This window comes from Carassius gibelio, chromosome A3 (assembly GCF_023724105.1).
Source record: "Carassius gibelio isolate Cgi1373 ecotype wild population from Czech Republic chromosome A3, carGib1.2-hapl.c, whole genome shotgun sequence".
In the NCBI taxonomy this organism is placed as follows: domain Eukaryota; kingdom Metazoa; phylum Chordata; class Actinopteri; order Cypriniformes; family Cyprinidae; genus Carassius; species Carassius gibelio.
In genome coordinates this window covers 32079077-32096385 of record NC_068373.1, presented here as the reverse complement: position 1 = coordinate 32096385, position 17309 = coordinate 32079077, and the positions used below count along the sequence as shown (strand labels likewise).

The following is a 17309-nucleotide window of genomic DNA, read 5'->3' as shown; positions in this document are numbered from 1 at the left end:
AACATAATTTAGAGCCTGCAAAAATGTAGTTTGACCAGTGTGGCACTGTATCGCAAGACTGTAATTCAGACCTCCTCGATGCAATTCAAGAGAAGAAGAGACACAGCCCTTGCTCAGCGCTGCTTCAGAGAAATCGAATGGCGTTTGGATATGAAAATATATAACGCGTGCTTTTCCCTCAATAACAAGACAAACAACAACACAAAAATCACAGCAGTGTGAAAGCAGCAGTTAAAAATGCATCTTATTACACCGATGTGGATGTCTGAACGAGCTCAGTAAAGCATGCACGTCACGTCTATAGTATTTTATGCAATACTTCAAATCAAGCAGCTTTATGGTATTAAACATTTATTATTGAGTATTTGATTAAAGTGTAAGTTTGGTTTGCAGAGATCAAAGCTTAATCTAGCTCATGACTGTTTTGATTATCATAACCCAGTAAGGTATTTTAAGAGAGATTACTCTACCAGTCAAACGTTTTTGAATGGTAACGTTTTGATTTTTAAAGTTTTTTTTTTCTTGTTTTTTTTTTAAGAAAGTCTCTTTCACTCACCAAGCCTGCATTTATTTGATCCAAAATACAGCAAAAGCAGTAATATTGTGCAATATTTTTATGATTTAAAATAACTGCTTTCTATTTGAATATATTGAAAAATGTAATTTATTCTTGTGGTCAAAGCTGAATTTTCTCCAGTCTTTAGTGTCACATGATCTTCAGAAATCATTAAAATATGCTGATTTGCTGCTCAAGACACATTTATTATTATTATTATTATTATTATTATTATTATTATTATTATTATTATTATTATTATTATTATTATTATTATTATCAATATTTAAAACAGTTGAGCACATTTTTTCAGGATTCTTTGATTATAAAGATCCAGAGATCAGAATTTATCTGAAATAAAATGCTATTGTAACATTATACGCAATACCATTCAAAAGCTTGGAGTCAATATATATATATATATATATATATATATATATATATATTTTTTTTTTATTGGGGTGGGGGGAGGGGTTGTTGAAGATCAATCGACAAAGACTATTATTTTCTATTTCAAATAAATGCTGATCTTCTGAACTTTCTATTCATTAAAGAAACCTGAAAAATTTTATTCCGCTGTTTTCAACATAATAATAATAATAATAATAATAATAATAATAATAAATGTTTTTTTTTTGGAGCAGCAAATCAGTATATTAGAATGATTTCTGAAGGATCATGTGACTGGAGTAATGATGCTAACAATTCAGTCTTGAAATCACAGGAATAAATTACATTTTAAAATATATATAAATAACAACAGTTATTTTAAGTAGTAAAAAACCTTTCAAAGATGTACTGTTTTTGCTGTACTTTGGATCAAATACATGCAGGCTTGACGAGCAGAAGATACTTCTTTAAAAACAATGTTACTGTTTAAAAATGTTTGACTGGTAGGGAATAAAATTGTTTATCCAAAAATAAAACATCTAATCACTTAACTTTATTTTGTTTCTTATCCATATTTTATACTTACGAAAGGAGATGTCAGCATGATCAGTTCTGTGCGCACAGGGCACATGCAGAGAGCGCGTCTCAAAGCCATTTAACACTGAATTTGCCTCTTCTTGCTCCGTACCAACAAATACATACAAAATGATGTAAAAATACCTGTCTTGGAAAGTTTGTTCGAAAAAACTGTTGGTATTATGTCTTAATTGAAAGTAAACAGAGGAGAAAGAAATCGGATCTGTATAATGATGCTTTGTCTCTTAAAGTGACCGCGCCTAATTTTAATTTTATCGTTAATCCAAGAAAATGAAAGACAGAAAATCACTTACTGCTCTTGACTGAATTACTTTGTAGTTTTAACAAGATTTAATAATTTTTGCCATTTATTAGTGGGTGCAGGACACTAAAGTCAATTTATGTAAGTGAGTAGGCTACAGCAAAATAAAGTGTAACACTTGCTTTGCAAAATTTGTGATAAACCAGATCAATGGGCCAATCAGAAGACACAGGAGTCGAGGGAGACAAAGGTGGACACACACACATTTTTATATCAAAAGTAAAAGTGTCAATGAAATAATTAACCAAACAAAAAATAGATTTTGAATCAACAATGCCTTTTTAAAGAAAATAAATTGTACAACATTCAGTTGTGAGTTAAATATTAAAATAATTACCCAAATTAAATGCCAGAAATTATCAACCAACAAAATAAATTTAAAATACTGGTTTGTTACCCACAGTAATAACGACAGAAAGATCAGAGTCCAAACCACACAAAAAAATGTGAATTTTCCCTTTTTCTTCTCAGAAAATGTCAGTTCCAAAAAAAAAAAAAAAAAAATACCTCAATCCTTAAGTTCAAAAGAGATGAACTCCTACAGAATGAACAGACTGGAGAAATGACACAAATCCACAGGAAGATGAGAAAAGTTGATCCAAGTTCGGTTTACGGGTGGCTCGTCATCTATTTCTTTCGTTTGTCACACGACTCGATGCATCCACACCAAAGAACGCAGTTCACGATAGAAAATCCATCTTCAAAACACATACATGCAAAACTGGCCTGCACACAACAGGGCAATATCCTTAGTAATTTATCTTTACATTAGCATCATTTAACACATTTCTAAACAACAATTCGACATTGTAATCACTCTTTACACATTGTGATACATTGCTTTTATGGTTTAGTCTCACATAATACTGTACATAAACCACGTTAGTTTCATTAGTGTTAATTTGGCCTTAAACATTGACACAATCAAGTGAAAGTGACGTGACATTCAGCCAAGTATGGTGACCCATACTCAGAATTTGTGCATTTAACCCATCCGAAGTGCACACACACAGAGCAGTGAACACACACACTGTGAACACACACCCGGAGCAGTGGGCAGCCATTTATGCTGCAGCTCCCGGGGAGCAGTTTGGGGTTCAGTGCCTTGCTCAAGGGCACCTAAGATTTATAAATCAGCCCTGAATTTGGCTCGTTCCAGTTTTGTATCTGCTACAATTAATAAATCAAGCAACAGGCCAAAAGCATTATTCAACACAATAAATAAAATTACCAAACCTCCATCTCATGTTGCTCTAGCTTCTGATAAACTTTGCACTTCATTCTTGGCTCACATGCTAGAAAAGACAGATGCCGTAAACCAGTGCCTCTTTAATGATGCCAGTAACAGTAGTTATCTGCCGAATCAACCTGTTCAATCCCTGCCTTTTTTCTCTCTGTCTACTCCTTCTTCTGTCTCTGAGTTAATCTTGAAATCCAACCCTTCATCTTGTCATCTTGACCCTGCTCCTACTACTCTACTGAAACTTTGCCATTCAGTTATTTCTGCACCTATCTCTCACTTCATCAACGCATCTCTTACCTCTGCTTCATTTCCTCTGTCACTCAAAACTGCAGCTGTTACCCCTGTTCTCAAGAAACCCAACCTTGATCCCTCAGATTTATCTAATTATCGTCCCATTTCAAATCTCCCCTTCATAGCTAAATTACTGGAAAGTACTGTTGCCTCCCAGCTTCAGTCTTTTCTAGTTGAAAATAATCTTTTTGATCCTTTTCAATCTGGTTTTCGCCCTTTGCATAGTACTGAAACTGCTCTAGTTAAGGTACTGAATGATCTGCTTCTCTCTGGTGATTCTGGTTCTTTGTCTATGCTTTTGCTGCTCGACCTCAGCTCTGCCTTCGATAAGTCTCCCATCAACTACTCATTTTGCGCCTTTCAGATGTGGGTATTTCTGGTGCTGCTCTTTCCTGGTTCTCGTCTTATCTCTCTGACAGACTGTTTTACATTTCAATTCAGAATTTTCACTCAACTACTGTCCCCCTGAAGCAAGGTGTCCCTCAGGGATCCGTTCTTGGGCCATTATTATTTATAATTTATATAATACCTCTTGGTCAGATCCTCCGCCGTCATGGTTTTAATTATAATTTTTATGCTGACGACATTCAATTATATACTACCTGTACATCAACTTTATCTTCCACAACTGACAAAATTGTGTACATGAAATAAAAGATTGGCTTCATTCAAATTTTCTAAAACTTAACATTGACAAAACTGAGATTATTTTCACTGGACCTTCATCACTCACTAATAAAATTCCTACTAACTTCACCTGTGAGATCGCAGGCTCTCTTATCAAACCATCTAGTACTGTTAAAAATCTTGGTGTAATTTTTGATTCCTCTCTATCTTTCCACTCTCACTAAATTGGCATTATTTCATCTACGTCGTATCGCTCAGCTCTGTCCCTTTATCAGTATCTCAGATGCTGAAACTGTCATCCATGCATTTGTAACCTCATGTCTTGATTACTGCAATGCACTTTTCATTGGCCTATCAGCTAGCTCCATTTCCAAATTACAATACATTCAAAACTCTGCTGCCAGACTACTCACCCACACCAAGCGTTCTGCACATATTTCCCCAATTCTGCATGATCTTCACTGGCTTCCTGTGGCTTACCGTATTAAATTCAAAATTCTCCTTCTCGCTTTTAAGTCTCTGCACGGCCTTGCTCCCCCCTACCTCTGTAACCTGCTTCTCCCTTACACCCCAACTCGCTCTTTACGATCCGCTGATTCCAGCCTACTCGTTGTTCCTCGGCATCGCCTTGCTTCAATGGGGGGGCAGATCATTCAGTGTTGTTGCGCCCAAAAATGTGGAACTCTCTCCCCCCATCACTCCGTTTTGTTAACACTATATCTGAATTCAAATCCATGCTCAAAACACACCTATTTTCTGAATGTTATAGTTCTTAGTGGGTTTTTTTTTCTTCTTTTCTTTCTCTGCTGGTTGCTGCCCCATCTACCCAATTCTCACTTACTGTACTTGCACTCTCTTTTGCCTATTGTTGTTCTGTCTGCTCTCTTTGTCAATTGCCTTTATTGTTGTTTGTTTATTGTAAGTGTCCTTGAGCTCTGGAAAGGCGCTATATAAATAAAACTTATTATTAACTTATTATAAGTCATGGTATTGAAGGTGGAGAGAGAACTGTACATGCACTCCCCCCACCTACAATTCCTGCCGGCACGAGACTCGAACTCACAACCTTTCGATTGCCAGTCCAACTCTCTAACCATTAGGCCATGACTTCCCTGGAACAGCAGGAACTCTATGCAAGTAAGTACCTAAACAAATGTCTCCAATCAGTGTAGTGTTGTAACAAACTGATTTTCGATTAAATTCTATGTTTTCTTCCAGGTATTTCACAATTAATTATCTTAATAACTCTTCCACTCTCTGTATTCTATCACTGTTTTTTTTTTCAATCTGCGTTGCTCGCAAGAGGCGGAGTCAGTGCTGCTACCTGGGTCTTTTCCGATTGGATCTCTAACATCTGCAGTGCTATTCAGAGTTCTGATTCGTTGCAATTTGCTGCAATAATTTACATATCACTTAAATTAATAATAAAATGTATAATTTAAACATTTTAATAAAATATTACTGTGACGAGTGGGGCGGGGCCGAGGGATGTGGGAACGAGCAAGGCCGGTCGAGTAATTGGTAAATGAGCGGGTCCCACAGAGGAGATGGAAGGATATAAAACTGGAGCGATGACCGTGAAGGACGAGAGAGGACCAGGCCTGGGCTTTATTTTATGTTTTGCTTTTTATTTGTGCGCATCAGTCGTCCGTGAGGGGCTGGTGCGCTGTTTTGTGTTTATTTGTCTAATTAAAATGTCATTTGGATTGTCTGCCTGTTCCCCCCGCCTCCTTCCCAATGATTATGGAGTTTGTATTATTACAGTGGTGCCGAAACCCGGGAGAAGGAGGGACGCGCTGCTGAAGATCCCTCGCTGCTGTGATGAATCCGCAGTGCCATCGAGCTGGCGAGGAGTGTGCCGCCATGGATGCTCGAAGCGGTGGACTGAAGCGAGTTGCCGGGGACGGACGAGCTCACTGCTGGCCGCCCGTGATGTGGAGGGGTGGCTGCCATCCGTGAGGGAGCGGAGGAGTCGGCCCCGTTCGCCAGGGGGCCGGAGCCTGCTGCCATCCGCTGGAATGGGAAGGAGCAGGGAACAGGAGACTCCTGCCGGCTGCCCAAAACCGGAGGAGCCGTCGGAGGAGTGTCGTGCCGTCCGCCGAGGGCCATACAGTGCCACCGCCAGGCACTGCGGAGGAGATCACCCAACTGGTGGAGGGCTGAGCAGCAGTGCGTCTGGCAACCAGAATTCATCGCTCTTCCTTCCATCTCCTTTTCTGAGCGCAGTCTCAAGGGTACCCCCCGGCCTGCAAGGAGTGATGGGGGTATGTGATGAGTGGGGCGGGGCCGAGGGATGTGGGAACGAGGAGGCCGGTGGAGTAATTGGGAAATGAGCGACACCTGCGACCCACCACTGGTCTCGAGTCCCACAGAGGAGATGGAAGGATATAAAACTGGAGCGACGAGAGAGGACCAGGCCTGGGCTTTATTTTATGTTTTGCTTTTTATTTGTGCGCATCAGTCGTCCGTGAGGGGCTGGTGTGCTGTTTTGTGTTTATTAGTGTAATTAAAATGTCATTTGGATTGTCCGCCGGTTCCCGCCTCCTTCTTCCCGATGATTATGAAGGTTTTATTATTACAATTACATTGTCACAAAGCTTTGTTTTATTTGCTGTACAATCACATACATAATTAAATATGTAATTATACTGATTTAAATGTTTAATATTTTGAACAAATTAACTTGGGTATAGACTGCAGATATACTAATTTGAGTCTGGGTTACAAAAGTGAACTGTGAAATATTATACCCCAATATTTTTCATACTATGGACTACCAGTGAAATTGATAAACTATTTGGGACCAAAAACTGTTCAGACACTTTGCCCTGACCATGTGTGACGATCATGTATAGGAAACACAAGGAGAGGGTAGATCCAATTGCAAAGTATGATTTAATAACAAAAAGGGTAATACAAAATAAACAGTCCAGGGAGACAAACAAAACAAAACAAAAGAGAAAACCGGATGAAACGGAACAGAAAACTCGGAGGAACGAGAAGGCAGGGGTAAGTCTCGGGAGACGAGAACATATCACACAAAGGGTAAAGACTCCATACAAACAACAGGTAAAGACATGTATTTATAGGGACACTAATGACAATTGATTTCCTGCACCTGTGCGATTAATTGGAGTGCAATTACTGTGAAGACAGGACTAGACTAGAGGAATTAAAGTGCCTATGGTGAAGTGCCTAAGGAGAAGCGAGCTCACTAGGGAACACCCAGGAAAACAGAGACTGACAGCGTGACACCGTGTTTACCAAAGTGGTTCTTCTTTAATTGCTAATTAACCATGAGTGAACAAAATTAAGCATTGCTTGGTAATTGGTCAACAAAGTATTGATAGCTGTGTAAATATTGGCATAGTGACATTTGTCTGACGTTTTGTTTGATTGTAATCCTTTACACACCTTTCTATCAAAGTTTTCTGGCATTATCAAGATAAATTAGTTCTGACAGTTTAACTACAAACTATAAACTTCTAAACTATAGCAAATAAACTATGATAATGTAAGACATGTTGAAAGTATCTGAATATATTTTGGTCTGACTTTCTTTTATTTTACATTGAAGACAATGCAGTGCTATTTTACATTTGATTATTCGGTTTCTGTACTTACACCTACAAACTTAAACAAGCTTAAACATTGTGTAAATAGCACAAATAAATAAATATAATGAACATGCAAATTAAACAATTTCAAACAGGGCCCACTGTACTACCTGCACCGGGGCCCCGTAAACCCCAGCAACGGCCCTGCAAAGATGATCTATTATTGGACATTTTGAATGAATAAAGACTTCAAGTTCATAGGTAAAACACATAAAGTTATCATTTGACTTTATAAACTTTTATTTCATGCATAATTCAGGGGTATGATTCTTCCGGAAAAATCTGGAAATCCAGCTTTTCCGTCCTGAAAATGATGCTCTCGTAAAAAAAAAAAAAAAATGGCGGATGGTGGTTGCGATGGGTTGGGTATTGGTAAACATAATGACCGCTCACCGCTGTCAACGTTTTTTTTGCCTCTGATTCATGTCGACATGTCACTCCTCAAGTAGTCGAATCATTTGTCACGATTGAAGTTCAAAGTGTATGCGCACTGTTATGAATGCACACACACCCAACCATCTACTCACGTGAACAGCTTCAGTTGACTGACGACAGTGAACACGGATGATTCAGCTAAGCAAATCCAATATATTGTCTTTCATTTTTATATGCAGGTCTAGTAAAATGTAACGACTCCTTTGAACTAGGGCTGAATCGAAAAAACGATTCGATTTTGATTTTGGCCTCCATCTATTATGAAAATCCATCGAGATAAAATGATTATTGCACCCCATTCCTGTATCATGTATCACTTTCTTTAAATAAATCACTCATATAAAGTTTTGGTCATATGGCCCCCTCATGATCGTGTTAAATAATCGTAATTACAATATTGACCAAAATAATCGTGATTATGATTTTTGACATAATCGAGCAGCCCTACTTTGAAACAATTCACTTTAATGAATGCTTAAAACTGATCTGGGTCGAGTCTCCTGATAACAATGTATCTTAGCTCTGAAGAGCGCTCACAACATACAAGGTTACAAACTCTCACCGCAATTCCACGTGCTTTTCCCAAAAAAATTATTTGACATGAACGCGTTCTACGTGCTACTTAAGAGTCGCTGTCCATTCGCAGAATTCTTGCTGAAATATAACCTATGGAATCGTATTCTGAACGTTCAACCTAATACTCGTCATCTGTTGTGGATTAGCAATCATAGAAGTCTATAATAAAGCTCATACCTACAGGCGGAGGCACTGACAAAATGGCTGAACAGAAAACACAAGAAAAGATACCTTTAAAAAATATAGAGGGAAATAAAGATGATGTTTTTAATAGATGTAAAGGAAACCATAGAAATAAGGGGAAAAAAAACATCTGGGAGGACAAGAAATGCCCAATAAATGATTTTTTTTGGAATTCATCCCTATTTTTCCCACATTACTCCTTTTTATGATTTTTTTTTTTGTTTGTTTAATCATTTAATTTAGATGTGTATTTCAATTTGTTTTCAATTTTTAATTAATTTATAAATTCATTTAAACAAAAAACTAGTACAATAATTTATTATTAATTTATTATTATACTATATAAATTATGTCACTGTGTGTGGGGTGGGGGTTGGATCTGTCGCCGCGTCATGATAAGTGCACCGTATAGTGTCCTGCTTTTTTGTCCTTTGCCAATCATACCTATGATGATTTGTATGGATCTGTTAACTGAATGCAAAGTGTGAATTTTAGAAGAAAGTTTGTGTTGTGATGAGCATATATCACTCACTGGGAGTTGCTAAATGAACAGCTGCTGCAGTGTTTTTGTTTCAACTGAGAATCAGGTGAGGTATTGGTTAAAATCCGCAAACTGTTTACTTAAATATTAAATTAATAAATGAAATCAAAATAAAAGTAATCACTGGTAATCTAAAATACTTTTCAGATGTAACTGTAATCTGATTACAGTTATTTAGTTTTTTAAATACCTAACGCCGTTACATGTATTTTGTTACTCCCCAGCCTTGTATATATATAGAGAGAGATTTTAGGTTTATGCTTATATATATTTTTTTAATTTTGCATTCTGGTCTTTTTCTATATATTTAAAGTATTTTAGTTCATACAATAATACATTTATTTCAATCCCCTACTGAAAAAAAATAAATAAAAAAAAAAAAAAAAAAAAAAAAATAGAAAGCATCACATCATCTGTAATGGTTTTACTGGTTATAATAAAATTGTATTGGTTTTAATGGAACTGTAATGGTGTCTGTTGGTCTCTTCTGTTATTTGGTCACCTTCTATTAGTGGCTTTTGTTTAAACCATTAAATGTAAAATGTCTCAAAAACACACTACATATTGTTTCTATGGTTTCCTCCACACCAAGACAAACATTGGAAAGGAAGGGAGGGCTTCACTTCTGCGGCTCTCTGTTCCATTCCATTCACACAGCATGTGTGTTCCGAGAAAATGTACAGGTGTGAGTTTCGTTATCAGGGGCATTGCACAAGATCCCGAGCCCTGCGCAGTCCTGATGGGCCCCCATGCCCCCCCCCCCCATACTATTTTAGTTTTTTAATCCCTACATCAACAAACTGCGCACTGTATGATAACCAAACAAGACTTGATGGACTGAATTGCTCTGCCTGTTTTTCCAGTCCCTCTCTATCTATCATTTGCACACTGTGCTCAAAGCAACACTCATGCTCCCTGCTCACTTCACTTCCACCATCATCCTCAATTACATCTTCACTATCTTTCTCTACATGAAGTATACATTTGAAATTAACCTCTTATCCTAATTATAACTTACGATAATAATACATACTGTGATGTTAGTGTCACTTAACACCTTTCAGTCAGAATAGCTAAACATGGTTTGCTTTCATTTTGAACTACATTAGCTCACCTTGTTTCAAATCCGAGGAAGAGGATGAAAGGTCTGTTGTTACTGATGTGAAAGTTTCTGAAACTGAGGGGCATGTGTTTCACAATGTTAAGATCTGCTCCTACTAAATCTGACAAATATAATGTTGTTCAATATAATGGTATAACTAATATATTATATAGACTCATTGCATGCAAAGTGAGATATTTCAAGCCTTTATTTGTTGTAATTTTGATGATTATTTATTACTTACAGCTATGAAAACCTTTTCACAATATTCTAATTCTGAATTTGTTGTTTTCATAAGCTGCAAGTCATAAATAATCATCAACATTAAAACAAATGAAGACTTGAAATATCTCACTTTGCATGCAATGAGTCTATATAATATATTAGTTATACCATTATAACAATATATTAATATATGAAATTAACTTTTGCACAATATTCTTTTTTATTGTTCGAATTTCACGGTAGCTACTGATGAGATAACAAGCTACCTATGACACTGATTAACCTACTATTGCTAATTTTTGATATAATTTAAAATGAAACATTTCAAAATTACGCTGTTATAATGGTGTGTTGTATGCAAACAGCATTGTTAGTGTTCAGTTTGTTTAAGTAGCTAAAGTAATTTACCTGAGATATATAACCAAATTGTCATCTGAAAGTGTATGTTCTGCTCTTTCAATGGGTTGTCTCAGTTCATTTTTTAGCACTAACGATTGCGGATTCGCGGGGATATTCAAGCAGTTTAGCACTATACATTTCATGCTTTAGTTTGTGCCCACCTTTTTTTTTAAATGGAGTCAGTAACCAACCCTAATTTTGTTTTCTTTACTCCTCCTGTCTTTGTTTTTTGGTGGCTTGATCTGGCTTTCTTTGAGAAAGACGTTCCTACAGCGCTCCACCAGATGCTCAACTGATGGTGCGTTCAAGTCCTCCTGGGAAGTTCGTACGCACGAGGTGGGAAGTCATGCTTATGACGGCATGTGCGTTCAAGTCACTTTCATCGGAGCAAGATGTCGGAGTACTTTCTCTTTATTAATAACACAAAAATAAAGCAATGTTCTTAAACTCTTGTTCTAAAAAACGAAGAACAAAGAAATGTGCATTAGGCATACTTCGTTTTTTAACGTTTAAAATTAATTGATGAAGCCACTGCCAACTTTATTGTTACAAGTTGCATTGTTATATTATAATACCATCATATTAAGTGTCTTTGATTAACTTACTCTGCTGTAATTAGAAAAGCCTGACAATATCACAGCTAAATACCTTTAAGTATTGTATATTCCGCCATGTTAATCACTGACACGCCCCCAGCTCGTACAGATCGGGGCTTAAAGAAAATCCGGATCTCCCCACTGGTATTTACAATATTGTGGTGGCGTTCATGTGCATTAAACTTGGAAATATGATCTATACGAGATAACTTGAACGCACAATAACAAACTGCGTGCAGATGGACTAAACCATTTGGTGCATTAGCAATGGGGTGGGATCATGAGACCGTCAGTCAATCAACCAAGTTATTCAGCCAATACACAAAATGTATGTTTCATCTGACATTCATTATGAAATTTAATTAGAAAATGAAAATATCCAGGTAAAATAAAATATATTCCAGACTTTTAAAGGGCCCTCTTGTTGTCCGTTAGAGAATGAGGTTTTCAGGCCATAAGTAAATGAACTGTGTGTGAATGTGAGCGTATTAAAGTCTTAAATACAGGACTGAAAACCGTATTCTGCTGCTGTGTGAACGAGGCCAGAGTCTCAACATTTCCCGAACTGACCTGATATTTAGATTCTTTATTAGTTTGACAGGGAAAGCTGTGCACAAACAGAAACACAAACACACACACACACACACATTAATTAATTAATTATTAAAATGTAATATATATATATATATATATATATATATATATATATATATATATATATATATATATATATATATACACACACATATATAAACTCCCCAGAAAAAGGGCAATATGTCTCGAAGAAAAAGGACAGGTGCTCAAGCCCCTTTTGTTGTCTATGTGTGCATGTGGCTGCTAGAGAGGACTCTATGGTACTTTATTTACTGTGAACTGAGTGTCTGGAATGAGGAATGTGTATATACACAAGTTTATTTGTAGAGTCTGATGAGTTATCTTGAATCACTGCTGTTGCTGTAGTTGACATTTAAACTAAATAAGAGAAAAAAGACTGCCTACAAAAAAGTCTGATAAGCTAGAAATTGCAAACAGGCAATTGTCTCAAATATAAATATGAGCTACAGATATAAACTTGTGGAGATAAGGTCAGAAAGTTTGAAGCTTGTGGTGCCAGTCTGTCATTCAAGTCTGAACAAGACGTAACTCATATCAAGGCGTTATGATAACGACATCTCTGAGAGTCTGATAGATAAAAGAAAACAATAAATATTTTTTTTCCTAATGTGTGCATCAGATCAATTAAACACAGGAGCTGGAATGTGTGTGAGAGGTGCTACAATAGACCACAAATCTGATGTGATGATTCACCAGTTTGTGAGAAAGACTGCTGGTGTGTGAGAGAGATGATGAACCTTGTGTAGGAGCTTCTGCTGTAGTCCGGCTCGATGTCGTCTCAGAGATTGAGCTGCTGAATGGATTCAGTGTTGAATCTGGAGCTGCAGAAGATGAACATCAGATACATCATAATACACCTGAACAAGCTAATCAGTAGGGATGGGCAAATCAATCCTGAAATATCAGTAAATCGATACGGATGCATGATCATGTTCTATTCTGTAATGTTAGTATAAATCATACACTGTCAGAATAAAAAGGTTGCATTTGATATGTGCAACACCCTTTCACTGGTAGTCCATCATAAAAATGAACCATAGTTTTACTAAAGTGACCATGGTTTAACTATAGTATTTGTAGATGTCTGTGGTTATCACTACAGTAAACACATTTTAACCATGTGTGAACAAAAATATAACTTAAAGGGTTCATATGATTCAATTTCAATTGTTCCTTTCTCTTTGGAGTGTTACAAGCTGTTTGTGAATAGATGATATCCCTAAAGTTGCAAAGACTAAAGTCTCAAACCCAAAGAGATATTCTTTATAAAAGTTAAGACTGGTCCATGCCCCTTTAAAACACCTTGTTAAAACACACCCCCACATTTCTACATCACTGTGTGGGAAGATTTGCATGATGCTGCCCAGATGTTCATGCCAAGAAAGAAGGTGTAACCTTTTATTAGCGCTGTTGTATTGTTGTTGCAGCCACTGCCATGTTGTATAGACGTTGTGTGTTTCACTGTGCAAGTGAAACTACTTTGTTTGTTCTTCCAAAAGAAGACACTAGATATCAGTGGTTAAGTTGTATTTACAGAACTGTTCCAGAACCAAATATTCAGATTTAAGACATGGTCTGTCTGAATACTCAGTTCTGATTGGCTGACAGGTGTTGATTAAATTCATTTAACAGCCCAGGTATTTCCAGGTCAGTTTAATCATGTATTATATTTTTGCCCTTCCTAAAAACATTGGTAACCATAGTAACATCTAACAAGTAGTAACTGACAAAAATATCCATCATTTTTATTGTTCCAGTCAAATATGGCAGTGCGAATATTATTAACATCTTTAATATGCTGGCAAATGACCATTGCATAAGCGTGATAATCAACGGCTAGCTGTGAATTAAACCGCTGTTTTTCAAATCGTTTAATGCACAGCTAGCTGTTGATTATCCCTTACATGTGCTGAGCATTTTACGGAGGACTGATTCCTGAACGTAGCCGACAATGATATCTGTGGCACAAAGCTGTTTCTATAAAGTGGGACAGTTTCTACTTTGTGAGGACAGTCTTGTGCTTCTGACTCACAGTCTGTAAGTACATTTTACATATTTAAAGAATTTGTTACTGATGATTCAAACGTGAGTTTTGAGCAGTGTAGAGTAGCGCTTGTTGTTTGTTGTTTCTCAGATCACAAATGCAGACATGGTTTTATGTTTATGCAGCGAGATACGCAACACAACTCATAAAAAGACAGTATAAGTCATTATAATCAGTAATTATGTCCCCACTGGATGCAGCAAATGCCTCGTTTGTAATGAGTTTTACTGCTTTTGTCTGGTTGTGCTGCTGGGAGACGCATCACAGTATGGTGAGGGGGTTAACATTTCCATCACATGCTTGAGGAATTCAGCCAATCACAAAGCACTGGAGAGATGGCCAATCAGAGCACACTTCGCTTTGTTTTTTTTTTTGGAAACACCCTTTAAACATGAAGAACAGATATTTTCCACATACACATTACCAACTACTCCAATAGATCAATCAATAAATAAAAAGTAGTTCCTACAATCCACAGTTGTTAGATCTAGATAAACCGAAGTAAAATGCACAAACTGAAAAAAAAATGTTTTTTTTATTTTGTATATTTTTTTTACTTGATAATGTTAGAATTAAAATGAAAAGTTTAGTTTTAGTTGAACTTAGTCAATGTTTTGTTACTTCTATAGCTCAGCTATATTGAGCAGCTTCTAGTATGTTCATGTCAGTTGTTTTCCACAGTGGTGAAGCGTGGAGCTCAGGTTGTGGCGGCTGTTGTAAATGAGTGTCGTCTATGATTGATGGGAGGACGGGTCAACAGACATTCACAGAGCAACAATACCAAAACCAGCTGATCATACTGACTACAGTTAAAATATGCAGCTTATAGATCACATGCATTGAACAAATAAAACAATGTTTATCACTGAACTGATATTAACACGAAGCAACAAACACCACAGTCATCATCTACAACCAAACCACTTCAGAATACCAGAAACTCTGATAAAAAGTCCAATTAACTGAACAATAAGACTTGACTTTCAAAATCCATGATATAACACTTGATTTTAACTTTATTTCATTGAAACTATTAATTTAAATGATAACCTGCATTTTTTAATCCGGACACGAGATGATTCAGTTCATCAACAGTGAGAGTTCAGTTGTTTGACTGTACCTTCTGTAGAAGTTACTGCTGCTGCTGTAGTTGAGTTTGTGTTGTGGACTGAGGACCGTGCTGTGGTTGAATCAGCTTGAGCTGTAAAAGATGAATGTTAGTTCAGATCAGATCAGTCTCAATTCCTTCATTATTCCCAGCATCAGGTTCTGGACTGTTAAACTCGACTGCAGTTCATTAGTTTGCAGCAGAGCTCTGAGTTTCTTCTGTCAGACTGAAAGAAGCTTTTGTTCCTCGGTTTGTTCTGCTTCAGTGACACTAACAGTCCTTAATGATACTGACATTATGAGACTCTAAAACTGATAATGAGATGTTTTCTCACCTGAACTGTTGACAGTGTATGTGACTGAGGTCTTGACTTGATCTCTGTGAGTAACATTACATCTCCACTCTCTGTTGTGATCTTCATTCAGGAGTGTTTTATTCAGAGAGATGATACACTGATCTGATGAGGATGATATCTGATATCTGGAGTCTGATATATTCAGTTTAACACCAGCCTGATTCACCCAGAACAGATGAATTCTCTCAGAACGACCCGAATCATCACAAGAGACTCGAGGATATGAATACAGCCGACAGAAGAGAGTCACAGAGAGACCTGCACTGATCTCAGTGTGTGAGGATGAGACTGAAACACAGAATAACACACACATCACACACTCTTCAATCATCATCAGAGATTAAATCAAGAATTTACCCTTTTAAAATTGACACATCATAAATTACCATGAAGAACATGCAGATAAACACCAGCATCAGGTCCTTGTTTTTGGTGTTTTCCATTCTCACCAGTCCATTGTTGACAGATGTAAGATCCATAATCTTCTGTTGAGATGTTCCTGATGTTCAGAGAGCAGTCAGACCCCAGACTCAGTCTCTCATGTCTCTCTATGTCTTTATTCTTTTCCCCTAAATGAATCAGTTCAACTGCTGAATCTCTGAATCTGTTATTATAGCTCCATGTAGTTGAGTTACAGTCCTGAAGAGCATTATTACAGGGCAGACGGACATCTTCACCAGAACTGATGAACACATGAACATAATCCACTCCACTGACACCTGAAACACAAGAACATCTGATTATTAATGTTATTAATTATATTAATGTCAGCATAAAAAGCAGAAGATTCAGTTCATACAGTTTTTTTATAATTTAATGCAAATAACACACTCTCAGAATAAACTGTTTCTTTATCAGAGAGCTGTTCAAATCACAAACACACTCTCAATATGAAATTAACTCAGCATCAGATGTTTGAGTGCGTTCAGGAATAATCCAGTATGTTCTGTGGTAAACACAAGATTAAACTGATCATGTTCAGATTAACTCTTTCTCAGTCTGATCACACTGAGTGTCTTGAAGAGAAAACAGATTTCTTTACCTGTGAGAAGTGAAGAGAGAAAGATCAGTCCCAGCAGACACAGATGATTATTATCAGACATTCTCTCTTTCTGACCTGAAAGTCTTTCTCTTGTGTATGTGATCTCATCTCTTTCTTTAAATACCGTTAGCTCTTCCTGTGTTTGTTCATTTCCTCTGGTCTGATCGACTGAGTGTTTAAATCATGCGAGAGTTGCTATAATAGTCACATTTCTCCTTCATTCTTCAGTCTGAACTGCACAGTGTTAACCACATTTGCTCTGAACCCAATCTTTAGGCCATTCTTTACTTCACTGTTAGTTTAGTAGTTTCCTGCATGACATTAAATTCTAGAAATAAAATCATTATTATTTTCCACTATCCATGACTCTCTTGTAGGAAATTAATTCTAAAATAGTTTTTAAAGTATTTCAAAATTATTAACATCAATTCCTGTTTGGTCAAACAGAGTCTTTGCACACGCTATA

General features: G+C 36.9%; 1 protein-coding gene across 2 annotated transcripts in view; it reads right to left on the bottom strand.

Moving 5' to 3' along the window:
• LOC127956044 (uncharacterized) overlaps positions 1 to 16909 on the bottom strand; it is a 114906-nt gene extending 97997 nt beyond the window's left edge. The window contains exons 1-3 of one of the 2 annotated variants that reach the window (XM_052553802.1): positions 16844 to 16909; positions 16188 to 16520; positions 15781 to 16089 (exon numbers count right to left, since the gene is read on the bottom strand). In XM_052553802.1, coding sequence (XP_052409762.1) covers positions 15781 to 16089; positions 16188 to 16520; positions 16844 to 16904 — 703 coding nt within the window. In that variant the 5' untranslated portion in view covers positions 16905 to 16909. The remainder of the gene's footprint in view (positions 1 to 15780; positions 16090 to 16187; positions 16521 to 16843) is intronic. The other variant, XM_052553819.1, reaches the window with a different exon arrangement.
• Between the last annotated feature and the right edge of the window lie 400 nt (positions 16910 to 17309).